The 27,726-nt window shown below is 40.8% G+C and overlaps 2 protein-coding genes across 6 annotated transcripts in view; both read right to left on the minus strand.

Annotated features, from left to right (window-relative positions):
• c9h8orf34 (chromosome 9 C8orf34 homolog) overlaps positions 1-24,673 on the minus strand; it is a 73,725-nt gene extending 49,052 nt beyond the window's left edge. For 2 of the 4 annotated variants that reach the window (XM_084939240.1, XM_084939239.1), the window contains exons 1-8: positions 24,050-24,673; positions 22,275-22,382; positions 9,086-9,230; positions 8,652-8,783; positions 6,627-6,746; positions 6,359-6,387; positions 5,329-5,492; positions 1,201-1,367 (exon numbers count right to left, since the gene is read on the minus strand). In XM_084939240.1, coding sequence (XP_084795366.1) covers positions 1,201-1,367; positions 5,329-5,492; positions 6,359-6,387; positions 6,627-6,746; positions 8,652-8,783; positions 9,086-9,230; positions 22,275-22,355 — 838 coding nt within the window. In that variant the 5' untranslated portion in view covers positions 22,356-22,382; positions 24,050-24,673. The remainder of the gene's footprint in view (positions 1-1,200; positions 1,368-5,328; positions 5,493-6,358; positions 6,388-6,626; positions 6,747-8,651; positions 8,784-9,085; positions 9,231-22,274; positions 22,383-24,049) is intronic. The other 2 variants (XM_084939242.1, XM_084939241.1) reach the window with 1 other exon arrangement.
• Positions 24,674-24,769: 96 nt separating this feature from the next.
• Positions 24,770-27,726, minus strand: part of prex2 (phosphatidylinositol-3,4,5-trisphosphate-dependent Rac exchange factor 2) — a 94,062-nt gene continuing 91,105 nt past the window's right edge. For both annotated transcript variants that reach the window (XM_084939238.1, XM_084939237.1), the window contains exon 41: positions 24,770-25,778. In XM_084939238.1, the coding sequence (XP_084795364.1) occupies positions 25,733-25,778 (46 nt within the window). In that variant the 3' untranslated portion in view covers positions 24,770-25,732. The remainder of the gene's footprint in view (positions 25,779-27,726) is intronic.

A 27,726-nucleotide genomic window follows, 5' to 3' on the forward strand; every position in this document is an offset into this window, starting at 1 on the left:
CAAATTGAGGTTACAGTCCACACAAACTCGCTAAACTGGAAATAGAAGATTAGAAAACCATTGCCTGGTTGATGAGAGTCAATTTCTGCTGCAACATTTGGATGGTAGGGTCAGAATCTGCTGTAAAGGATGATGAAAGCATGGATCCATCCTGCCTTAGATGAACTTCAGGCTGCTGCTTGTGGTTTAATGATATGGAGGATATTTTCTTGGCACAATTCAGGCCCCTTAGTACCAGCTGAGCATCGTTTAAATGCCAAAGCCCACCTGAGTATTGTTACAGACCATGTCCAACTCTTTTTTTTTTAATGGCTCAACTTAGATTCTCGTTGAATTCAGTGTACTCAAAAGGCCTCCACAGTCACCAGATCTCAGTCCAATGGAGCACTTTTGGGATGTGGTGGAACAGGTCATTCACATTATGGATGTTCAGGCATTTATTATTTTTAATTCACCAAATACAAATTCCAAGTAACACACTCTGTAGCTGTGAGCTGCCTTGATATTGTGCAACCAAACTGTGTGTGCTTAGGAAGGGCAGATGTAGTGCATGCTCTTTGCATGAGTAGGTAGGTGGCCTGTGGGAAATTTGTGTACAGGGCTCATGGCCATGATAATCCATCCATGTTTGCCATTTTCCCACTTTTAGCAACATTTTTTCCCCACAACTCATAGAAAATGTGTCAGAACACAGTGAATTTGACTATATGCAGGTGGCCAAAGAAAGCAGCTGCAGTAATAGTAGTGCTGTAAAAGAACCAATTTCCCTTTTTTCCCACCTAAAAAAAAAGCAGGAGGCACAACATCAACTGAACATGCCATAAGCCTTCAAAGTAAAGTATTTTTTTAGTTGTGCTACGAGGTGTTTCTTCCAGCTGTGCAAAAATACACAATATGCATGTTTTTTATTCCACATAGCCTAAAAAAATATATAGTGAAAAATGCGTAGTTTCATCTGCAGACTTCATTTTAGTGTTATCTGAAATCGCAGTTCAGAGGTTTGCCAAATGCATCACATAAAAACACTCATACATGCAGACTCATAATCAGCACTAGGATCAATGGTAGTTTTACACTGGAAAAACTAATGGACTGCATCTGCCTCAGAAAACCGTTCACTCTGCTCTATTACACAACAAATTTTACACAGATTTGTAACTTGTGACTTTGTATGTAAGTCGTATCGGGCTGTGAGATTACCCAGAAGCTCCATGGCATCGTCCTCGTCCTCGATCTCCTCTTCCACAACAGAGGGGGTGGGGCTGTGGACTGAATCAAAGGAGTCCTGGGACAGCATGGCAGCCAGAAGCTTCTTATGATGATGCTGCTGCTCCTTTAGCCCTTTGCTCTTCGCTTCCATCTTCAGGCTAAAGGTGAAATAAAAAAGTCTTAGCAAGAAAAATAGCATAAAGTAATACTTTTCAACCCTCATACAAACTGAATCACGATTTAATACTTATTAGCAAGTAATTACATTGTCGCTCACTTCTGTAAAGCATTTTAAAGTTGAATAGGTCATGAATCTGAAGCTATTATCTTCTGCAATAATATGCTTTGAGGGTCTGGGAAACACATGGAGAAAAATAACGTGTTTTATAATAACAGTGTTCTGACAGTAATTACATACTCTCATCCTAATCTGTTAGAGTTGTATCTAAGCAGACTCGAGCTTCCTAGCAAAAACAAAATAATGCATCTGCCCCAGTGCTATGCACATGCATGACTATACTTAAAAAGGCGTTTCACCAATCATTGCACTTGATAGTCATTCAGACAAAACAGAGTACAGTTATATGAAGTGTCGTGTAGGTGCAGTGCACCTTGCTATACCTGGGTAGCAGGAAGTAGATAAGACAAGATAACTGCTCTGAGGTGAGCAACAGAGCAAAAGTTAAACACTACCCACAAACCATTAGGCGTTTAGAGGATGTCAGGTTGAAAAGGGAATCTAAGCTCAGGATTTATAAGCATGTAGGTGTTGAAAGCACCCCCTGCAGTTTTTACCCAACGGGGGAGCCAATGATCAAATCCAAACGAGTTACTTACTGCTTGAATCTTTTAAATATTCAAGAATGGGAAAGATATATCTTTTTTTTAAAGGATCGTTAAATATTTATAAAATCTGAATACTATATTTCTAATATTATTTCTTCTTATATAATAGCCAATAGTATTACTGCTTTGTTCCAGCACGTCTGGCTTCTGTTTACATTTCAACATTGTCTTCAGCCTCCACTATTTGTTTTATCATAAAGGCGTACGCTAACATTTCCCACATGGTAATTTATAAACATTACGTGCTGATTGCCACGGATGTATCCATGGAAATCACGATAAAGCCATCCATACGTCAACATTTGTGGAAAGAGATCACAGTTCTGAGACTGTATTCAATTAAAATAATAACTGGATGAAAAAAAAAAGAATGCTTTTCTTCATATTTCTGTTCCCACACGCAACAGCGTCTTCATTTTCCTTTACCGTTAAGAGATACACATACCACACTGAAGGCTGGCTTCCTCTTACCTCTATATTGGCGAAATTAATTTTCATATCCCAGTGGCGTGGATTATAGGGGTGGAAGAGAATTAATTTGATGCTAATCTCAGTTTAATGACTTCTATTTACAGCTAATGTGAAAGGGTCAAAAGATATTTCTTCATACCCTCCGTGTGGTATTTATGCTAATAGTATCTGCTAATACAAGTAATGTGGTTGGTATGGGGTGTTTTTTACAGCTTTTGTCTTTGGGTGAAGAAAAAAAAACAAAAAAAGTTGGACCATTTCGCTGTGATTGCAAACAGTCAGGTTTAACCTGAGGCTAAACTTTCCAACATTGCGGCGAGAATCTAAGATGAGAACAGCAAACAAAGCAGGAAAGCAATAATTGTGAAAAATAGAAGTAAACAAAAAAAGAGAGAGGCTGCTCGGCTAGCTTGTGTGGAGACAGTGTTATTACTTTTATGTGTTGTATAATGGGCCCAAATCTAATATGAAAATCTCAGGCCCACTGTGCCTCCCTGTAGCTGTCCCAGAGTCAGCAATTCTTTTTCACCACAGGAGCCAAAACATTAAACACAATAAATATGACAAAAAATGCAGCTTTACGGCACTCTCTCTTCCTGTCTGAGTGACCAATAAGTAATCAGAACCCATAGAAGCGAATGTCTTTATATTTTTGTTAACAGAAAAAAACTTGTGTTCCTGCTATACGTTAAATGTGGAAGCCTCGCTCCACCGGAGAGTGAAAAAAAACAACTCCTTGAATAAACTTTGGCCACAGTTCATTCTTGATTTCCCAAGTGCACTTTGCACTTATCCCTCTGGAAACTGCAGCCCATCATACAGAGAATGGACACAACCTGTCACTTTCTCTTATGGTCATAAATGACAGGTGGGCTGGAATGAGGGACAGAAGCAATAAGTTTGTATGTGAAAGCAAGTTGCAAAAGTCAGAGGAGGAAGATGGACTGCCTAGACGAAAAAGGTCAAATACATGAGGAAGAAATAAAAACATATGTGTTTTCAGATTGTAGATAGAAGTTTTAATTTATTTTTTTGGCAGAGCTTAGTTGAAAATGTTAAAATTTTCATTGGGAGTGTCTCGGATGGACAGGAGTACAAATGAGTATATCAGAGGGACAGCTCTTTGGGAGGTTGAGCAGACAACGTTGGAGAGGTTAGAGAGCGGTGAGCATGGAAAAAGAAGACCACAGAGGAGGTTCATGGATGTCGTGATGGGGGACATGCAGAGGGTTGGTGTGACAGAAGAGCATGGTGGGTGAGATGAAGTCATATGAACCACTGACTCCTAAAGGAAGCAGCCAAAAGAAGAAGAAACTGAACGCCTATGAGCACCATGAAGGGACGCCCCATTAAAGCTCACATGGGATTTTAAGGGAGGGCACTGCTAGTCTTTGCCAGCTTTCCATTACATCAGTGGTCATTTTTAGCTTCTCTAATTATAAACCTAACCAGTGGATTTAAAAATCTCTAGCCACGAAATTTTATGTCATTTAGTATTATGACTTTTAATAGAAACATGACACTAGGCTGGGTCAGAAAACTGCTTGGAGTAATTGAAAGTGATGCGGATCCCCAAACAGAATGTGATAAGGGAGCAAGTTCTCAGTAAATGCAATTAAGAGTTGATATAAATGATCTATGTGATGAGCCAGGTACTCCTGTAGTTAATGAGAGAAGAGGCTGTGATTATATTGGGACACAAACAAACAGCGGCTCGCGTTTCTCACAGTCTTAATAGGTAAATACAAAACATCTCACTTACACGCACACACACAGAGCAGAGCTCATCAGTGAGCCCACACACACATCCCTATCTCCCAGCTCAGGGTTTAAACCAAGTGATTTCTCCCTATAATCCACCCATACAGTAACCTAATGAGATTAACACTGTGTGTATGTCAGCTCAGGACTGAACATGATTTATGGTTTTATATCCATTCCTCCTTTAATTTGTCATATCAGAAGCACATGCATGCACTTGTGTGTGCGCACTAACACGCATGCGCAGCCCTTGTCTTATCCATGTGGGGGGGTAACTTGTTGGCATAATGCATTCCCAGAAGCAGAATATTTGTCCCCACAGTGACACATCTCTCCGTGGCTTTCACACAGCACCACAAGTTTGTCACACTCCTCATAGGAAAATACATAACATCTCATTTAAACAAACACATATATCTGGTTCTGTTGGGACCATAATTTGTGTCCCCTTAGTGACAAAAGTCCTTATGGATGAGTGAGCAGTTAGGCAAAAGTCCCCACCAGATAGAAAAACATACGCATGAGTGCACACACACACACACACACACACACACACACACACACACACACACACACACACGCACACACACACAGGGCAATAGCCTCATCTAACAACCAAGTCCACTTGACTTGGAACTTAAAGAGTTTTTTTAAAGATGACAAATGATTTGACAATGCAACGCACGACACAGTTATACTGTCATAAACGGGCCATTTTTAAAATAACAAGCAGAAAATTTCTTGGCCTTGAGGACACAGAAATGAGGTTAGCTTTAATTTGAAATTGGGTTGAAGCAGTATCATGGCAAGCATGTTTGATCGCGCCTTTGAAATGGGATTATCAAACCCATTCAGATGGGCATTCCTCAGGCAGCCAGAGTTAGAAGTCTACCTCCTCCTATTTAAAGAGCCAACAAGAGCTTTGTGAAGTTTCTGAAGTTTTAAACTTTTTGCATTAAGTGACTCAGACGCACACGCTTTCACGCACACATACACTCATATAGATGACGTCACAAATATACTATATTCCCAATCACTAACCTCCCAGCAGGGCTGCTGTCTCCACTCCAACATACTTCAGTTTTAGACCGAGGGACGGGAGGGTGCAGCATTTCCGCAGCCAGCGGATCCGCGTCATCTTCGTCCCGACCAACCCACTCCCCCACCACCCGAGGGCGCAGAACTGCGTTATATCCCACCAAGTTCTAAAACAGAAATGCATATTAAAACAGCAGGAAGTAGCAGACAGAAAGGGAAAGATTAAAATGAAAAGAAGCAGAGGTAGAGGTGAGAGGAGTCAGAGAACTGCTATGAATCTCTATCTTAACACTGTGTACTTTTAATTCAAAAAGAAACCCTTCATTATTAAATGATAATGGAGTTTTTTAAAATAATAAAGTTCAGAAAAAGAGCAGAGTGTTGTCTGATATCTGCCTCCCAAGCAACCTCTGTACACATTTGCACGATTCAGTGTGCAAAAAGCAAAAATACTTATCCTCATCTTTCACAAAATCCAGAAGGAATTCTATTGTCTCTGCACGATCTCAGCAGGTATTTAGTATTCATTCCCTGTTCTGTTCCACAGAAAAGAGGGAAAATCTCTGGACTATAAGCCAAGGATGTTGGACATGGTGCGCTGAGCAAAAAGTAAATTCCCTGTCAAAACATATGCTGTATTTCTCATCCAGAGCCAACATTTCCAAAATCGAGCTGTGCATCTCCAACCTGAGCAGCCGCTGCACTATTGTGCCGGGAGGGAATTTGGGCCAGGCGAGGACAAAGGCAGAGCGCAGACAAAGCTTTGCGAGTAAGATCCACAACGAAGGGGCAAGGGAGAGGGAGATGGAGGACATGCTTTACTGAAGTATCACTCTCGAATATCAATCCCATGAGATAGCAGTTCATCATCAGAAAAAGATGATGTCTGTGCTGCTCTGTTGAGCAAGTGAAAGTTAAGAAATCTGGCTCTTTTATTTGATGTAGCATGAGTAATTCAGCAGGGGTGATGAGAGGAAGACCAAACTAGTGTCAATATAGGAGTGTTTTATTTTCCCGGCTAGTTAATATCTACCTGGTCAAGCTCATCAGAGATGGCGATGCCTGAGGAAAGAAGAAAATAGTTTAAAGCACAGAAGCATCTAATATGGTTTTACATCCCAGCTTAGGCTGCTTCTAAGCTTAGTGGTGAGCCTGTAAGATAAGCTGCTCTATCCGGTTCCTTCTCGGGATTAACAGTGACATTTACAGAAAGGTCTAGACTTTAGTTCTATATGTTAAGATGTATTAAACGCTGCTGAGTATGATGTAAGCATGCATTCCGCTGAGTTGCAGCCACTCACTGCGCGACAGGCTCTCCAGGGCCTTGCCGAGCTTCTTGCTCTCCTGCAAAATGTGGTTGAGCTCATCAAAGTCCCTGCTCTCCCTCCAGTCCCAGGGCGGGTACTCGATTGACCGAGGCACTGGACATCACAGAAGCAAACATGCAATTTACGTCAGCGCATCCAAAAGCATCGCAGATCCACTTTGTGTGAGTATTATGAAATGGATGAGAACTGACCCTATGAAATGTCCAAATAACCATACTACAACCTGCAAACACCCCTGCTTGACTTTCTATTTGCCCAAACACGACTTTGTGAATTACTGCAGGATGAAGTGAAATGGAAACTTTGGCAGAAAAGTCACAGAGTGGCTTCCAGAGGCAGAGAGCTAACTGGACTGAGGCCAGGGGACAGTGTCTGTCAGTCTCTTTGATTAACAAAATAACTCAAACAGGAGCAGGAAATGACCCACATATGTTACTGATGTCCTGCTCGCGTCCCCTAGCAGCGCTCCAAAGCTTTTGGCAGTCTCACTCAGACATGCAAGGAGCAATATTGTTTTATAGAGGACGGATTACTCGTTCATCCATATCAAACGTTCTTATGCTCAAACACAGCTGGACGGAAAATCAACATCAAGTAACAGTGAAGACGTGCCAAAAATGTGCCGGTTATCTACCAGCCACTCTTCAGTGTCTGAAAACACACTGAAAACTATAGAGAGGAATTTGGATTAAACTTGATGCATGTTTGAATGAAACTAATATGTCCTGACAGGTGCAGAAAGTGAGTGGTCTGTTTCCCCACAAATAAACTCGAGGGCGAATATTTGTCAGCGCTGCAGCTACAATCTGCCTTCCCCTACACTTGTTCGCTCTGACTAAGCTGCTTGGCATTCTAACAACTGTAAACACACAGCAAATTCATCTGCCAAATACAGACATGAGGGGGGGAAAAAAATCATTACTTCCGGCAACGAGTGTCATTCTCTCCTATGCGTGGCTCTGTGTGATGGTGCTGCCCCAGCAAAGGGCTACGCTGTATCTTAATAGCTTAGATTAGGGGTTAAGAATTCAATTTTCTTTGGATCTGCCCATTAAACTATCAATCAGGCACAAGTGAGGCCAAACCCTTTGCCAAACCGTGCACAGAAAAGAAAGAGGGATTCATTTTGATCAGCGTCTGAGTGGACCTTTAGTATGTTTTTGACAGCTGTTGTGCCGGCTTCCTGCATACAAACTGTGCAATAATGATGAGAGACAGTTCTTTTGATTTCAATTTTTCATAAGCTGTGCATGCCAAAACACCTATGCATGTATTTTTAATGTGATTTGACGTTAAATCTAGCTTTGAAAGCTTCTTCCTCTGAAGGGGGCAACAGGAATGCTGCTAACACACCAAACCTTGATGCTGATGCACAGTTCTCCCGTTCACTCGTCCTCTTTTATGGACTTCACGAGGTTCTCGTGACACCCTCATCGTCTTGACTGTGAGCAATGCTCCTAACATAGTCTAAAATAGACTCGGTCTGGCAATGACAGAGCACAGCGTTACATTATTGAAGAAGTCTGTGGCGCCGCTTGATACCCATTTAACCTATTCTTATTGCCTCAATTGCCATACTTCATTCTAACACCACAGCTAAAATTACCCCAGGAAAATCATTTTCATATATTCTGCATGAACCCAAGAAGTCTGTGAAGAATCCCTCTTTAGAGTGCGTAGAAGTGCACGGCTGTAAGTAAGTGTAGGCTATAATAGGTGGTCCTTAATAATGAACTCGTCTGCAGGGCTCTGAAAGGCTGGAAGGAGGACACTGGACTATACAGTGTGACTAACTTTAATTAGACATAATTATATCAAATTTAAAATGGAGATTAAAGTCAGTGGAGCGTGTAATTGGGAAACAACTGATATCAACAGGTATCAAAACAGTGCTGCTTCACATTTAAAAATGGATTATGTGTGTCCGGGTGTGCCTGTGTAAGTAACACAACCAGGAAAAAATTTAAGAAGTAAAGATTAAATAAAAATTAAACTTACGGGATTTGGATTCTGGTGAAGGTGGAGAGATACTTGAAACAGCAAGGTCGCTCTTTGATTTTTTTGGCTTCTTTGGGTGAATTTGCCACGGCTTTTCATAGTTGATGTACTCCCTCCGAGTGTTTTTGTTTTCTGTCAGGAAAGAGTCTGAATTTATGTTCAGAAAACAGCATATCATAGGACTATTTATCATGAACTGGGGGTACTATGTGCAAAGGCAAATACTTTGTTCTTCTTGTGTGTGTCTACCGCAACCATAAATGACAGCAAAGCACAGGAGACATTTATGCTAAAATGAATCAAGGGCAAATATATTAAACTCTTTTTTTTTTTTTTTGCGGGGTAGACAGGGAGTTTTGTTCATCCAGGTCCGAGAGAAAGGCAGGGGACACGCAGCATACGTATAATGTGTTTGCATGTGTGTGTGCACCAACCTGGGGAGCTCTGTGCCCAAAGTGCAGCAGAGCCTGAGAAAGCTCTGTGTAGCTTGCCAGGGCTGTCTTGCTTGGTCTGCAGGTGATCAATGAGAAAAGGGATTGGATGGTCTGGAGTCTCAGTTATCAATTTGGTCATCAACTCCTAGAGAAGAGTGCAAAGCAGAGAGCCATTAGAGCAAAAGTGGCACTGCAACAAGAGTGAGAGAGCAGATCCAAGCCAGCGGAGTATCGGCCATGCTGATGCTGAGAAACACAATCAATCCCCAGAAGCATCCCAGGAGTTTTTTGGAGTTGAAATCACTCAAAGCAAGTGTGCGCGTCGAGCAAGTGGAGATTTATACCAAGCACGGTGTCTTTAAATAATAAAAGATGGTACTAGTTTTTCCTTACGGACATGGAGCAGTTCCCTTCCGTGTCTATTAGTAAAACATGTCTGCAAGCTTGTTAAAAATCAGATGAGGCAAATAAGTATACAAGTAAATAAACACTGCAGGAATCAAGGGTGTTCTTCAGCAGCCTTTTCGCTGAGTAACATTTGAAATATGAAGGGTCATTTTTTAAAAAATGCTCTAAAATACCAGAGAAAGCAAAAAGAAGGTGTAAGTTTTTCTCCAGCATCACATCTGGTGATTTTCCAAAGTTTGCAGCCTGAAAGTGTTATTCTGACCACGTGCACTTGCACAGTTGAGAAAGTGTTGAGCAATCGTTGTGTTAGTATAATGCAGCCAATAAAATCCTGCCTTTATAATACACTTTCAGCAGGCCCACAGTGACATAGGGGACTTTTCAAGGTATTTTGAGGGTTAGATTTCATTTTACTGATTTAGTAGTCTGCCGCTAACTCAGTATATATTTGTAATCTCTGATAAGTATGAAAAGGTGGCCCCTTCCTTTCTTTTTGAGCTTCATTTGACAATGGTACACAGACTAATCGAAATTTTTAAAGTATGACTAGCGAATATAGCGCCACGGAGACCTGACTCAGTGCTGCACAAAGCTCCACGGATATGATGATGGCAGCCAGTTATAAAATTCAATATATCACCCATGCCTAGATAGTTTTGACACTTTTAGATGTTAGATAGGAACTTGGCATTGGCAGTCTGACAAATATAAGGTGCACAACCCTGTGAATGTCACAAAAAGTGCACAACTCCTAGTTGTGCTTCTGACTTGGTGCACTGCAGGCTCCTCCAATCACTTTGACACCGAAACAATTATTTACTTACAGCTTAAGTTAAAAATGGCAACCGCACGGACACAAGTGGCGTGCACAAGACTTCCGCGGATGGTTGTTCACGTAGAAAGAGCGCCCAGACATTACATGTAAGCATAAGGATAAACTCACATTTTTGACTAAGGACATTTTGAGAGAAAAGCAGCAGAAAAAGAAGAAGTGTACCTCAGAAAAAAAAGAGAGAAAAACACACTGGTGGGAGTCACAGTAACAGGTGCTGAGGGTGGAGGCCATATCTCACTCTGCATGCTAATTTCCAATCCTTCAAATGCATGATGGGAACTGCTTCAAACGAACGATCATGTTCAAACTAATCACGTTCTACCCGTTTACAACACATTCCCTCCTTGTACACACACACTGACAAAAAACACAACAACAAAAAAATATTAACACTGCCCAAAACACTTCTTAATACACTAGCTACGATACAAATGCAAGCGCAGAAGTGGGTTTTATTTTTCTTCACCTACAGAGTCAGAAAACTACAGAGCGAAACTCTTATATCACAGCTATAGGGAATAGCAGTCCCTTAGAAGATGATGGGTGCAGTGAAATGAGCATATGTCTGCTCCTGTCAGTATATTTGTGTGTGCCGCTGCGATACGGTATGAGAATGAACTCTGTTTGACCAGTTTAAGCCAGTCAGAGCAGAGCTCAGGCTGACTTCAGGGTGACTACTGCAGTGAAGCAGAGAAGCCATTAGTGGACTGCAGTGAATTGGCAGTAATGTATGGATAAGATGAGTGCGTCTGTGTGTATGTGTGTGTTTAAGTATTTGTGATAGGATACACTGTAGAGTTGCTTACCTAGCAGAATTGTGTTTTCCTACGCTTTGATGGCTGGTATGCATTTGCCAATGTGAGTTTATTTGTATATGTGCGTGTTGTTGTTTTTTTAAGAGGTAGAGAGAGGATAAAGAGAGCCTGCCTGTGTGTGTATTACAGCTGGCTAGTCTTGGCTGCACTATGTGTGCTCAGAAAGCTAATCAGGTAATTGGTCAGGGGGACATTCCTGCTCTGCCCCAGTGTCTACAGCAGCTCTGACAGGAAACAGCATGTGAATGGATAAACAGGGCGCATGCTGAAATGTCTCTCTGTAAAGGCCTAACAACACAGGCAACTCACGCCACTGTTTGCAGGAGTAGCACCACATGAGAGAATAGCGCACCGAGAGTTTAGCAAAGCAGCGCTCCTCACCATAGTCTAACAGTTTAAAACCTCTAAAAATGGCACAAGGCAAAAGTTGTAATTACTGCTTAGTAGTTCCTGTGGGTAATTTAACTAACTTACCAACAGGAGGTCTATTACTGAAGGTTGTAATTTGGAAGCAAATGATGAGAACTCTGTTAAGTGCCCCAAGTGTTAATTTCTTTTTGCAGTGAAGGGGTAAAGGGAAGACGGTTCTTAGTGGGATGTGCGTTCACAGGGATGCACAAGCAAGAGAAGGAAGCGATGATGCAAAGAAAGAAAAGATCCCATAGCTTGCAGCTACATGTGCATTCCGCACACGTCTGTACTGTACAGCACTCTTGTGTCAACGTATATTGATTGCACGCACTACAGTGTTCTGCTTCCAGCATGACACATGGCTGTTTAATGAGCTAAAGCACCTCTTCGTCCTTTACCATCTACAATGACAATTGTAATAAGGCAAAACCTCACAATGTAAGCAGTAGATCCCACTAAATCTGCACGGTGGATATGCAAGCATTTGCATTGCTCACGTATGCAGCAGAGCAAAGTAACCGTGTCTGACACTTTCACGTTCTATGGTAATGAGCTGCTTTAAATAACACCAGTCTTGCTTTGATAAGCACATGCTGTTAGACGGGTAATCACATTTCCTTCGACAGGAACCACAATAAGATGTAGACTCAAATTCGGGTCAACATTTTTATGTGCAAGCTGACTTTAATACTATTTGGTTTGGACTTACTTGCACCAGCAGAACATCATCCTTAACGTATGGTTTTATATCTGTGAGAGAGATTTAAAGAGTGCCCGAGAGTTTCGGTCTGTGAAGCGGTGATCTCTAAGCAGCCCAACAGGTGGTGGAAGCAACTGAGACAGTGGAGTCTCAGTTCGTATCTGTGCAGATGCGTCGTTTGGCGGGATATCTGCGTGCCCCAGGCAGTTTCGTTTGGTCACAGTAATTGACAAGCTGTCAGCCAGCCAAGAGACACCCATGTCCTTGGAAGCTCTCGAGGACTCCCTCCGGGGACAATAGCAGTCATGATACGCTCACTGATGCCTGATACCCCACAACTTAAACAAACTCCCTAAATTAAAAGTGGAAAGAAGTCGAAAATAAGAGAGGAGGGCAAAGAGAAAGTTCTGGAGGTCGTGCACGAGTAGCAGGCTGAGACAGTTTTGACGGTGGCATTGAAAGAGGACAGGAAGAGAGAACTCTACCAGGGTGGTGGGTAAGGACAAATCTTCAAACTCTGGTGACACAGAGTATCCACCCTGCTCAAGTGTCGGTTGCAGTATAATAAATTTTGCCAGTCCCAAGGGGTTCATTTCCATTTGTTACCTTGGACACTTGGATAATGATTTCTCTTGTGCAAATCAAAGACGGAATCGCAAAGAACACGGACAAGAATAAAAAAGGCTGAAGTAAAAAAAAAAAAAAAACACCAGATACCGACAGAGCCAACGCTGCTTCACAACCTCTGTGATTTAAGCGACTTTGCCTAAGCTTTAGTTCTTTTTTGTCAACCTGTGAGCTGATGAATTTCCTCCTCAGCCATTGTAGACTCCTGGTGGACTATTTGAGCTATGGATTTATGGATGCGAGGAGACACTGAGCCTGCAGCACACAACACTTACTCTGCATGAGTCGGCTTTCTGTGATGTCTGTGTTCCAAAGAGGAAGTATATCTATTCACATATCTACTGAGACAAGCGCAGTGTGTCTGTATTGCAAGTATGAGGGTAGACATAAGAGGATTTCAGCAGTATAGAGCACATTTACACATTTTATTTCAGGCTTGCTTGAATAAAATCAGTGTCACCTTCAGCATGTTCTGGACTTGCAGAAACAGCTCCTCCAATACTCCCTGGAGGGCTTCCTGTCCCTGTCACCTATAGAAGAGGCCAATGGCTGCCAATGATTTACTTATTCTTTCTGTTAATAAAATATGTCAATGCAAAGTCATATCACACGTTACTTAAGGTGACATGTGAGTGTCTTTATAGTTCAGAGCCAACGTAGGTGAAGACACGCAGAGGCAAAGCAAGAGACGTGCCGGTGGAAGACATCCAAACTCTGAATAAGCAGGAAGGCAAGAGCAGAAGAGATCATGTGGAAGAGGAGACTACAGGAGAGGCAATGTCACCTGGCCAGACTGGCACCAGCAGATAAAACTGCTCTCGTCTTCCTCGCTGATATGCACCCTTCACTTGCTTTGTCCTTGCGGAGTATTTGCTGATTATGTTTGACCGGTTTCACTGTAGGGCGCTGTTGGATTGACAAAATTTGCCAAAGCAATTTTCAATCAAACATCTTCCAGTATCACATCTTTCCCTTTTCCATTTGCATTTGTTTCTCCTACATTTACTGTTCTCTGTCACTTCTGCACTTCTGCAACTAGGGAGAGCAATTATTATCACCCTCTATTTATTTATGTATGGCTTCCGATAATAAAATAATCGTGTAAATGCTAATTTGCTTATCATCTTTTTGGTAATTGTCTGTGGTGCTTGCTGTGTTCCACAGGAACAGATTTATTCACAACATTCATACATGACTTAACCTTTTCAAAACATACATGACGATCTTTCTGCTGCACAGCAATCAAGTAAGTAAAATAGAAAACGAAACGCACAGAGGCCTTGCTATGACTATTACTGCATTCAATGACTGTATTTTGTGTTCTATATGAGAAACACTTTTTCTTCACAAAGCTCTTCTTTGCAAACTTCTTGGGTATCTTTTGTATATCTTTTTAACTACACATCAACTTCACACAGTCACAAGACTACCTAGCATTTGAAAAATCAGAAAAACTGAATTTTATTCACTACGCTCACTGAACACTTTGTTAGGGACACTTTGCCCCATATTGCCCACACTATTACACCACCACCACCTGCCTGAACTCTTAAGAAAAGCCAGGATGGACTCATGCTTTGATTTTGGTTAGACAAGCTTCTATCAGCTGGATGTTGCAGCAGAATCTTCTATTGCTCAAAAATTTTGGTGAGCTCTTGTGTCAGTTTCTCGACACAGTGTGGACCTCTGCTGCTTTAGCCCATCTGTTTCATTCAGAGATAGTCTTCTCTGTTGCTTTCCTATCACCTCGAACCAGTCTGGCCATTTTTGGCTGATCTCTGGCAGCAACACATCATTTTCACTCAAAGAACTGCTGTTCTTTAAGTATCGTCCAAATTTTGCCACTTTTTTATCAGCATCACTCAAGGATCTCATCCACGAGCCAGCTCTACGTCAACAGTGTGTAGATTATCCTCTTCAAAATAACATACTGTATAGCACAATACAATTTGGGACAACTAATACTAGTTAGAGCTAAAGTTGGGAAGACACAGAATGAGCACTGTGGATTGTTTCCGCCATCATTTACATTAAAGTTGAGCTGGAAAGGTAATGGACAAACAGCCAAATGAACTTTGTCTTTGCAACCTTTAAAAACACACACGTACATTATAGAAATACATACAGTATGAGCACTGATAGTGTCTGCACACTGTACACACATGGTCATTAGTCACCAGCTGAACAAACAGAGGGCAACTGTCAAGGCTCTTTGTATCACATGATCAGCTCTCCTACACCACCAGCATGACTATCAGCTTCACACATCAGTAAGCCCCCAGGATCAGTGGGCTGGAAATGGACGTGATATCTTTATTAGCATGCACCAGAGCCACTGTACTCTCTCTCTCTCCTGATTGTTTCCTGTCTTCTTACAAATACAAGCATACTCCTTCCCCCTGCCTAACACTGCACGCTTTAAGTCTTCCTCATTTTGGACTTCACTCATCGTGTCCCCGCTTGATCTTCCAGATATCACAGAAATGCTTTACCTTCCCTCTTTGTCCCCATCCTGCACTCCCTCAGGACCAACTTGGCCTTGGGCCGTGTGTTGAGCCACCTGTCTCGCGGTAATTACTCTAACTGTGCCTGAGGGGAAGCCGTGTTAACCCGTGCATGACCACACGTCTGTCACATCAAGTTACCAAACTCAAGACCATCACAGAGTTTGAAGAAAAAAATAACGTCTAATTGATACGGATGCTGCAGCACTTTCTCTGGCACATTATGATGTAATTTAACCAATCCTAACCTTCTCTTCCCTGAATTTTGATGCTGTTCATTTGTAAATGAATCACTTACCCTACCAGCCAGACATCAAAAGGGAAAAAAGGCTTTGTTTCAATTTTCTCACGGTGTCGTAATAAATTACCAAAGGAAATCATTTTATTCCTAATTGACAGGTATTTACCAAGCCTACACATTTGCTTAAAAGAATTCAAAGTGAGCAGATCTGTGTCTGCATGCTGTAATAACCCACCAACAGGTGTGCATACAAATGGCTGAAACTACAACCAAAAGAGCAAGCGTAGAAAACCCGAAGCTATACTTAGTCTTGAAGATGTAAGGTAACGAGCTTATCTGGATTTATGATCAAAGCGACTCACTTCTCATACTGGACCGTATGCAATATGATATACAGAGTGTTTTTGATAATTAATGCTAAATATTTAGTAATGCCCACTGTTGCATCACCAGTCTTTAGGATGATCATTCATTAATTTTTGCTTCAGGTCAGTTTGGCTAAGTGACGGACGGAGAGGTTTCAATGAAGTTACAGAAATCCAAAATAAAGAGAAGAAAAGGAGTTAAATTGGATCACTTTCCAGCAGGAAACACAAGGAAATAAGATATATTTCATCTTTTAAGCTATGTGTTTTTAAAGTTACAGCCTTTGTAATTAATGACACATTTTTGTCGATGTTCTTGTTTATTCGACCTAGATGAAACAACACTGTAATGGATGAAGTAACATTTATGTTTTGTAGTCCGTCTTCTGTATATTGTAGTTTCAATATGTCACACTGGCCTATTTTACAAGTGCTCTTTAAATGGCCGTAACGCTGTTATCATTTGTGCTAGAGATGAAATGCAAACAGCTTTGGAAAGAATAGAAGAAATTTGCTGTAAAAAAAGTCAGCTCCACCTCCATGTGCTCGTCACATGATCTTACTCCTCGACAATTTTAATCTAAAGAGAAAATTAAAATTGTCCCTGAAAGATGAGAATTATTTTGTAATTTTACAGCCAAAATTACAAAACACATCCAGGTGACCTGTATGATACTTGGATGATAAAGGATTAAGGAGTCTAGTCAGATTCTCTGAGCACCGAAAGTTCTTCACAAATTTGCTTAACCCCATGACGTTCTCACTCAAAGTGATTAGAAAAGGAGGTAGGAGGTCATTTTTTGGATTATTTGACTGTACCCTTTCCCTCCTGTCTGCCACATCCTGATTAGTCCCCCCAACACCTGTTCCCTATCTGCCAATTACTCACCCATCTCCCATCAGTGAGCTGCTCACTGCAGGATGTGCTGTTCCTGTATGTTCCCTGTCAGATCGTCTTACTTTCACCATGTCAAGATTTCCAGGCATTTCTTAGTTTTTCTTGTTTTCTAGTGTTCTTGTTATTTCTCATGTTTAGTCATTGATTTTCTTGTGCATGACCTTTTTGGGCTGTTTTATGGATTTGCCTTTTGCCTGCTCCCTACTTGGACTGTTTACCTTGCTGCCTTCCTTGTTCCTATGATCACTGCTTATTTTTGACAAAAAAATATAGACTTTGGACATTTACTAAGCCTCCCCTGTGTTCTCTGTTCAAGTCCTTTCCTCTCGTTGTTACATTGCAGAAAATACTGACCTTATTTCCTGTTGAAAGGGAAAAAATAAGTTGAAAGAAAAGAAATCAGACAGCAATCCATGTTCAAAGAATATCAATTATATTAATTCCTGTTCTGACTGACCTATGATACACATTCCTAAAAAATAAGACTAATGTTCTTCTATGTTCTAATTTATAGTTAATTTAATGATTTTACAAAATATACTGTTAATAGCATTTTCTAATCATTTGAATGACAGCTTGCAGTCTTACAAGAAATGGATGCAGGCAGAAACATGGATATCAGCATGGCGAGTGAAGGTGAGACAAAGGTTCTACCTCTGTAGGACGGATGCTGTTTGGTTATGAAAAGTAGAAAACTGTACTTTGCAAATTATGACTTACGTCAACTCAAATACCAAGTAGTCCCACATGCATTAAACTGTGATGCACTGTGTTTTCTGACACCTTTCTAACCAATTTGAGCTAAAGTAGTTCATCTGTTGCATTGAACTACTCAGCCTCAGCCTTTGGTCCCCACATGCATCAACGAGTCTTGGCCATCCATCACTGCTCCGTCCTTGGACCAGTTTAAGATACCGACCACACGACAGTTTTGAAGATACCCTGATCCATTCATCTAGTCATTGCAATTTGGCCCTTGTCAAACAAATCTTTATGCTTGCCTATTTTTTATTTTTTATTTTTGCTTTTAACACGTCGACTTTGAGGACAAAGAGATTTGGGTTACATCTCACAGTCCTAGTTCCATTGTAAAGTCAAATGCTCAAAGTAATTAAGATCAAGCAATGTAAATTAATATTGTAATTTATCAAATTTTATGTGACTTTTTTACTTTTTGACTGATGACTCTCAATTAACATGAATCAATTCAATATTTTAGGTCTTTAACTATTAAGCATTTTATTAAGTCTTATTTCAGAGTATTTGTTTGTATTGTGTGAATATGCACTGTTTCATTGTTTCAGTGTCTAAAGTGGGCGCGACAGGACTCCAGGTTTGTAGTGGCTCAATTTTGGACAATAACATAAATAATATGCTCTAAAGTGTCCAGCACTTTAATTTACCTGCAATTAAGCAGAACATTTAACAGTAATTATCTACCTGAGTTCTGCCATTTGGTTTTCCTATACAGTGTAGATGATCTTGAAATGGGAAGAAATCACAGTAAATGCAGGTCTGACACAGTGAACACATATTTATTAAGTTTAGGTGTATGTTTATGGCCAACAAGAAATATTAAAGTTTCACTGAGACAGAAAGATGAGGGATGTTGGTAATAATGTTGGTGAAAATAAGCTGCAAAACACTCAATCACAGAGTCCAGTAAATTATCTCCAAAGGAGATAATTTAGGTCAGGTGGTGTGTGTGTCTGTGCATATACATGTGTTTCCCAGCCCTACCTGACCTCTTAACAGCACTGCAGGGCTGGACTTCTTAAACCCTGGACGCAACACATTAGCAGAACTACACAGCTGAGCAAGTTGGAGTGGAGCTTTTCTACGTGAACGGATAAACAGTTCACTCAGAGAAATCTTCAGGGAGAAGCAAAGTCATTTAACTTCACTCGAAGCAGAAACACCAATAAGTAGAAACTGAGCAGCCTACTCGTTTAAATTCCTACACCTCGACCCAAAGCACTGGCTCAAACAAAGTGCAAATTCAATACGGGTGTTCTTTTTACCCCAGTCATCGATTTTAAATCTGTCATTCTCACTGTGTAGAACTAATTGAGCCTGATCCTTTTTTTTTAAGGCATATGAATGATGAAAGCAATACATACACAAACTTCAAAGAAATTATATGCATTCGTGTTGCGCCGATATTTTAGAAGCAACAGTATTTTTCATTTGCAAGTTTCTAAACACTGTTGTGAACAACCCAGACCTGTTCTATTTAATTAAATATGTATGTAAATCACTTTAAATACAGTCTACATCATTAGTGAACTTCATTAATATCGCCGAGCAATCACAGCAGCCTCTAAACTATAACAAATACTATAAGAAATAGCTTGAATACAGGTTTGACTTCATGTCAAACCTGTATTCAAGCTATTAAAGTCACAAAGGAGAAAAAGTCAGACCCCAATTGCTTCACAGAGCAGGGCTGTATTTCAACATCTGACTGTTACACCAGTTTCCAGTTCAATGCTGTGACATTTTTTTGATCCAGGCAACATTTACATGATCCATCAGTTCACAGTTCCAACAGAACCATTATATCGGCTAAGACATGATTGACAGATCACAGTGGGGAGGAATATGAGAGCGGGTTTTTTACACCGTCTGCTGATAAAGGCAAAGAATGCACCATTTTACACCAACTGTGTTACACGAGTTTAAATGTCAGAAGCTTGCAGGTAGATCCTGCAGATCCTCCTCCGATAAAGCAAAGATTAAAGAATTAGACCCATTATTTCATTCAATTAATGAGCCCTGTGTGTTGACAAATGTCAGGAAAGGGGGGCTTTTATAGTTTTAAAAAGTGGCACTTACAATGGAGTATCATACTGAGTATAACAACGAAACCTGAGCATGTGACCTTCAGCTTGCTTTAATGCCTAACACTGACTGGGATTTGAATTGGAAAAGGGCAGATGTTTGAAAAGAATATCAATTTACCAAAACACTTTACAATACGTTAGAGAGCAATTACTTCAGTTATTATGAGAGGCTGCTTCACTGTTTTGGAAGAATATTATGTCTGTGTTGACTCAGCTTGCTATCTCTGCAAAGCAACCATTTCATTAGTGGGGTGGGGTGGAGGATCGATTCTCTGGCAAATCATAAGCTGTGTCTCATCAGAGCGAGTAAATGAACCCGCACTCGCTTCTACTCACACTGTTTAAGACTGCAGCTGGGTATGAGGAAGGAGTGATGGCGCTTTGCCTTAGGAGGAAAAAAATTAAGCTGAAGTTAGATTTTTATGCAACATGAAAGCCAAGGGTAGATTGGTACAGATCGGAGAGTTCAAGGAGGGAGGGAGGACTTAAACATACATACATGTAAGAGGACTCTTAATGGAGACAAAGGACGTCTTTTATTTCCATAACAAACTTGTACACTTGCGTTCGGAAAGACTCTTCAATAAATATATTTTGGCAGATCCTTCAGCAAACAAAGGGCGACCTTTACTATGAAGACTTATGTAAAAGCTGAAGGAGACAAACCATTTATATTTTCTGTACGAATTAGATCGTTCGCTAAAGAACGTCTCTACAGAGTACTACCGCTACACAGAATTTCTGCACTAATGAGCTAAAAGACTCCTGGGAATACAAGTGTTTAAGTTCAATCATCATTAATTTAGTGGTGTTGTGACGGTTATGCTGCGTTTGGTCTTTTTTTGTGTGGATGTGTGATCCACTTTCCTCTGTTTGTGTATCTGAGAACAGTGTTGAAGTTTAGCTAGCAATGAGCCACCACAACAGAGATTAATTACCTGTGGCTAGTATTCAAGTATTCATCAGTGTTCCTGTGACAATGCAGTGAAATGAATACCATGTTTTTAAGCTTGCTATCTCGTCATAGTCAAGGGCCCGAGTGCAGAAGACTGCAGTTCCTTTAGTGGCCCTTTGAGGCTGGTTCCACAAGCAAGTCAGCCACGTTAAACCTCACCGTGGAAAGAAACCACTTTAAAGCCTGCTACAATTTTTTGCTACTTCTCATCAACTCAAAGAACTAGATCTCTCAGTCGTGTTTGTGGTGTCGGTGCCTTTTCAAAGTACATTATCTCTCCAAACTTTCCCATTCTGTTGCTTGATCACTAAGCCTGCTAGCATTTTATGTCATTAGGAGATGTCTGTTTATGTGCACTGCACCCATTGAATTCCTCTTGCTTTGCTAATGTAGCCTGACAGCTCGTACTGATAACTGTCCCCTTCACCTTCAAAACAGGGTCCCACAAACCAACAGGTGATATCACAGTGGTTACATCCAAATGGGCATAGTTCAAAAACAATAAAAACTAACCTCATAGCCAGCAACATGTAGCTTGAGAACCTGGTTAGTGGTTTTACACTCAATGCCCACGTTGTTAGTCACACCTGTTAAACTTCTTATTAACGCTTTAATTGGCCAATCACACGTCACCAACTAAGTGCATTTAATCATGTAGACATGGCTGAGACGACCTGCCGAAGTTCAAACTGAGCATCAGAATGGGGAAGAAAAGTGATTTGAATGTGACATGTTTATTGGTGCCAGACATAGTGGTCTACTTCAGAAACTCTGGATCTACTGCACAACATATTGAACCTTGTGGCAGATGGGTTACAGCAGCAGAAGACCACACCACGCAACACTCCTGTCAGCTGAAAATAGCAAACTTGAGGTTGCAATTTTCAGAACAGGAGACTGGAAAAACACTGCCTGCTCTGATGACACTACAACATTTGGACAGCAGAGTCAGAATTTGACACAAGCAACATGAAAGGATGAAGCCATCCTGCCTTGTTTCAAAGGCATAGACCGGTGTAATGGTGTAGGGGATATTTTGTTGACACACTTTGTACCAATTGAGCATCATTTAAACACCACAGCCTACATGAGGATGGTTAGTGAGCATGTCCATCCCTTCATAACTACAGTGTACCCATCTTAAATAATAATAGTGTCCAATGACTGTAGCTCTATGACACTTTAATATATTTTTGTACAAAACTATTTATGGAGATTAAAAAAGAAAGAGTACAATGGCAGCCTTACAGCTGGCAGTATTAGAGAATAAAACCTCTATTATATAGTGTGGTAGTGTAATATCTTTCACAGTAAGAATGTGCTGCAGATTATAGAATGCATATTATAAAAGCAGCACTTTGATGTAGGCAATTCTAGCTGGCAACACATTATTGTAATTTAACTGGGCAAGTTTCAAAGTGTTTGTGATCACGATGGCTTCTTGTTTATAATGAATCTCTATAATACAAGAACATTATATTGTAATACTATCACTACATTTTGTTTTTGTAGTTCACTTTGCCATAACTGTCCACACTGTACTCTTGTAGTACCTTAATTACAAGTACATTTATAAATTCATTTTACCTGTAGGTGTTGTATTGTTTGGATATCAAGCTTCCAGCGAGCCCCTTTTTTGGTCTGAGCAGCACAGAACAGCTGTATCATTCCTTCACCTGTATCAATTTTCTATATCTGATCCAAAAAAAAAAAGAAAAAAAACAAAAAGAAAATAAATTACAGCGAGAATTCAAACCTCTCTTCAGGACTTGTCCAATAAAATAAAAAAAAGAACTTGTTTCTCCACAACTGAAAGCACACGGATGGATTTTCTTTAGGACAACAATGAAATGGTCAAGGGTTTTCAAGCGCAGCAACAGAGTAGCAGCTACATCATTTTTCTCATGAGGAGAGCGACAGACCCAGGAGAGTTTTCAATATCCCCCTCTTACTACACCTCTTTCTCCCTGCTGGCAGTTTCCCCAGCAAATCTACATGACACAATGCAGCCTCACAACACACCATTCGCAGCCTATTTGCTGTGAACACCTCGCCAACGATCCCCGTCTCTGTAACTCAGAATAACAAGTCTGTTTGATAACTTTGGGAGACAACTCTGGATGTGAATGGTTCACTATAAAGTCTCATCACAGATGTTTGCAAGAAATGCATTTTTGATCAGCGCACCGAGCACTTCCTTGGCTTTAATCGCCTTCAATCGTCACATAAAGGAAACACAATTTAATTGAGCACGGAGCAAGGAATGAAAAAGAAATCACAGACAGGCGGCAGGGACGGGTGGGGAGGGGGGACAGGTGGAAGAGGAAGATGGAGGGAGCAAAGACAAACAATCAGAGATTACAGAGGCCTTTCAACTGAGCGGTTTTGAGCCTGGTAGGGAGATTTTCTCTCTTCTACGCTGGTGAAATGCATGTTAGGCTTGATTCACTGTCCACGGTGCTGAAACAAGCCACAGCAGCTCCTGTAATCCATGCACTTCAAGCTCTGTGCGTTTGCCGCTTCCACACATGCAGCTGGGGAAAAGTGAAGCGTCAGCACATTTGTGAAGCACACGAAGTGCACGTATAGAGTCAGCTCACGTATACAGCCATCCCTCTGTATCCTTGCCTTCTTCTCATGGTGATAAGTGATTCTTGAAATCAGACTTCTGCACCTCAGAGAAAAGCTACTTCTAATAAATCTGATTATGTCTCACACCCGTGCAGTCCTGCTTTCAGCAATTAATCCAAGAGCAAACAAGGGATGAAGTCATGCTTTTCCTAACCCCCTGGGTTTCTTACTGTAGCTCTCACCCAGAATAACCCCCGATGAAGAACACACAGACGGTTTCAGTGACAAACACACAGCGAGGCTGGCTGTGTCCTCTGTAGCACAACGTATAGTAAAAGCTAAGCCTACTGTGTGCAGTCTGAATTACAACTGGCTTCCCCCAACTTCACCAAACTGTAAAAGGCACAGAGAGGATGCTACATCCCAGTCTTCTTAAATGCAAATCACCAGCAGAAGGATGAAAGCTTGGAGATGTGAGGGCAGACAGAGCAGCCGATATTGCTTTATAGGGTTTGCAGTGTCGTTTAAAGGGAAGCGCAGGGGGAATACATCGGCTGTAGAAGTGCAAGAAAAAAAATGTTTTTTATTTGAAACCAGTCCTTCTGATTTAAACTATACGACGCATGAGTAATAATGCAGTAATAAGCCAGTGACAGTTCACGCAAACGCGCGCTCGCCATTTGGCACAAACTATAAATTAAAGCGAATAACGCAGTCCGGTGCACAGCAGTGGTGGTCCTTTAAACCGGCTGTCAATAACTTCGGAGTTGGATGCACATTCGTACACTCACCTCAAACAAAGGTCCGATTTTATTCTTCTCCAGATACGACTGAATTCTTGACTGTTGAAGAGACGCCATGGAGAAACTGTTGTGTTGAGCTTTTAGCGGGATGAAATCATGAGGTGAGCCGCTGTCATTCGTCCTTCAGGAGACGTCTCGGCGACTTGAAATGTAGAAAATGTGCACCGAGCCACGTTAAGTTCAGGCAGGTTTGCGTCAAGTGCGGAGCGGGCGACTCTGAGTCCGGCTCATCCTGGAGGAGAGTCAGCCCGGGACCTTCCCCAGCTTGTCGCCTTACTGACTCTGTGGCTGTAGCTTCCCCGCATGAGCCAATGCCACAGCGGCTCTGTGACAGGGATTACAAATCTTCCGCTTACTGGCTGCCAGTTTTAACCGCGCCACGGCCACTCCCACTTATACACCGGGCACTGCCTAGCACTATCTTTAACGAGACTGTGGTGTGTGTGTGCGCGCGCGCTTCAGCATGTAAATTGGGCAACAAATTCGTGCACTGACCACAGTTACTGCGCATTCTGCTAATTACCACAAGGAAACAAGCGCACTTCTCTCCTCGTATCTTTAATTAGACCACATTACCTGCACACTGATAAGTAAGCATGCACACCTAAATAAAGAGTTGTTGAAAGGCGGGTACCTTCTACACCAACCACAACCAACAAGGCTGGTGGAAAAGTGGTCATTTTCAGGAGTAAATCAACTACAGAAATGTCCCCTGTAATCAGCTTTAATATACATTTTACAAACTGTATACATGGCAGGATTATTATTATTTTGTAGGATTTTGAAGGGAATATGCAGAAAACCCCCAATCATCTTCATTTTTACATTGATCATACAGAGGCATACGGTCTATGTAGGAAACATCACCCTTTGCATAGTAGCAAGCTAGTCATCCACTCTACAATGATAGCATGTTTTAATCCTGAGTATTGTCAATATATATATAAAAATATAGGAACACAGAATATAGCTCCTAACTCTATGCTGTTTTATGTTAATACTGATAAAATCACTGAAAAATCTTCATGTGCATGCCTAACAATCTGAACCCAGTGAGACAGTATGACTCTATCAACACTTTCCCCCCTTGTTTTTCTTTCTTTTTGCTAAATGCTGTGCATATTAACAAGTGAATAAACATCTTTTCAAGAAACACACACACAGTCATATGATTAAACAGCACGGAACTGACAAAGCACTGAAGTCAGAGCTGAACAGAAGCTGACAAATTACTGGCTAATTTGAACAAATACTGTGCCAAATTGCATCCAGTATCCTTCTAATCATTTATTTCATATGCAAATAAAGCTAATACCATGAAATGCAAATGTCCCTCATAAAAACAAGAAGAATAACATGCAGACACTTAACTGATGGGATTAATTTTGTTCATTCATTAAGCTAATTTCGCTCCCTTCGCTCTGACACATTGTCTTGTCAGATGCATCACAGAATAAAAAGAAAATCAACAATATGTATCAAATACAACAGTGAAAAATGTAAAGTATTAAAACACAATCTAAGGTTTAGAAATTCTATTTACACTTTAGGCAGCTACTCTGGACATGTAAAATGAACCCAATAACTCTCTTTAATTAGATTAAGCTATTGGTGGAGGGAAAGCGTTGTTGACTCAAAAGATCCTCAAGACCTCTTCCTGGATGCGATGCATTATGGATCACCATCTGGGGGTGGAGGCTGGCACAGCTTGTACAACCTGATCAGAGAAACACATATGCAACATGACGCTTAATTACATTCGACCCAAGCGATGATTCTTCAGGCTTCAGGTCTTTGTTTGGAGTTACCGGATATGAGGATGCGTACTGGAAGCATGCAGTAATAGCTCTATATTACCAAGTCAAACAATATTAAATATCCAAAAAGGGAGTAAAAAACAAGAAAACAACTTGTACGTACTAAATAAACTATGCACAGTATCTTTGTTACACTTGATAAGACTGCCCTCTATACATCGTAATGTAAAATATAAAGTGCTCATGTATAAGTCCATGAGCTGTTAAATCCGTATTCATTTGTTAAATTATTAAATGTAAAAAGTGTCTTAATAGTTTCCATACTTCTCCCAGTCAAAGCATGGTTCCTTCTGTCACCTTGGTGAACAGAAACATTGCTGAAGCAACACTTTGATTTGCTCTTGTCTGTGATAGGTCACTTGTAATCCAAGATCAAACTCGAGCAGCATGAGATATGATGAATTTGTTGGAGTGGACGCCTCTATTTTTCAGGTCTCAACATTTTAAAAACACCTGAAGGAGGTCAGGGACAGCGGAGCACGGGAACCTGGCCGTCTTGTTTGCACTTCTTTGTTTTGCCTCTAACAAAAGTCTTGAAGACAGCCTAGCTGCTTGTTGATTGTGTAGGTGTGCACTGTGTTCCCAATCTAAATGGTGGTATCAAGAAAACTCTCTTTGCCAAGTGAGAATATGAGAAGCATTTGCGCTCATCTCTTCTCTGGGTTTTTTTATTTTTTTATTTTTTTAATAACAAATGCATCAATATTTTACACTTCACATCTGCATCTCCTGAAAGATCATTTCTGCACAGTGGAAAAATGCAGTCTCGTTATATTTTCCACAACATCACGTGAATTTCTCGCAACTTGAGCGTTAACAACACGTAACTACAGGGCAAAATGTAAGAGACCCTTCCATCTACAGATCAGCAGGAATGAGAGTCCTTCTTGTAAAGACCCTCAGAGGATACATACATATCCCACAGTTGTGGCAGCTACTTATGCTGCAACACTTATGACATAAGCCTGCAGGGAGTGCAGTAATTTTACTGCATGACCACAATGTCTCAGTGTCTCAACACTAATCATCCGGCCACTTAATTTTATTTGTCAATTTCACTAAAAGGTTCAAAAGGGCTGCCTCTCACACAAAACCTATATGCCATAGCCAAATGGCTAGATCAGTCTTTGCCCTCCTGTTAAAGCTACTGAGCAACAGGAATCTTTCTGCTAATATCCCTAAAATGACCATTTGGATCCAGACCTGTTGAAAAAGCACAGGCAGAGATCTATAGCACTACAGTACATGTCCTTCTGCTTAATTCTTCTCAGCTACTCAGATGGACATTATGGAGGCACTTTTTCATGCTGAACAACATCTTGCTGGGTCTTGCTGTTTAATTCTCTCTTCCAAAAACACTCCAAAAAGCATCTTTTTTGGCCAATGTTATGTGCATAAATAAATAGTTTATTTTCTTACATAGCTTCCGAGTCAGTTTCCTCATTAAATTATTGGATTTAATCATAGACTGTATATAAAAGACATACATAATTCTTTGGTGTAAAATGTGAAGCCAATGAGGAAGTGGCTTGACGCTTGATTTGCATTTTTTTTTTTCACCATTTTGTACAAAAAAGATAACATGAATAACAGAGGCTCCTTTGCTATGCAATCTAGTTAGTTAGCAGTAGCTAATCAGCTCTACTCTGTGCTCCAAATATAGTCATGTCTGGTTAATAAATACAGGAAACCCAGAGCTTCAAACTAATGGTCGACATCCTGTGGTTAAATTCATCTTTTATGCCGTCCATGGAAAGAAGTGTGAAGAAAGATCCATAACATGAAGTTTGGAAAAATCCTAAAAAGAGCGGCCTCAAAAACAAGAAAAGCTAATGACCTTTAACTAAT

Source organism: Perissodus microlepis, chromosome 9 (assembly GCF_051167445.1).
Source record: "Perissodus microlepis isolate ML-2025 ecotype Zambia chromosome 9, ASM5116744v1, whole genome shotgun sequence".
NCBI classification, from domain to species: domain Eukaryota; kingdom Metazoa; phylum Chordata; class Actinopteri; order Cichliformes; family Cichlidae; genus Perissodus; species Perissodus microlepis.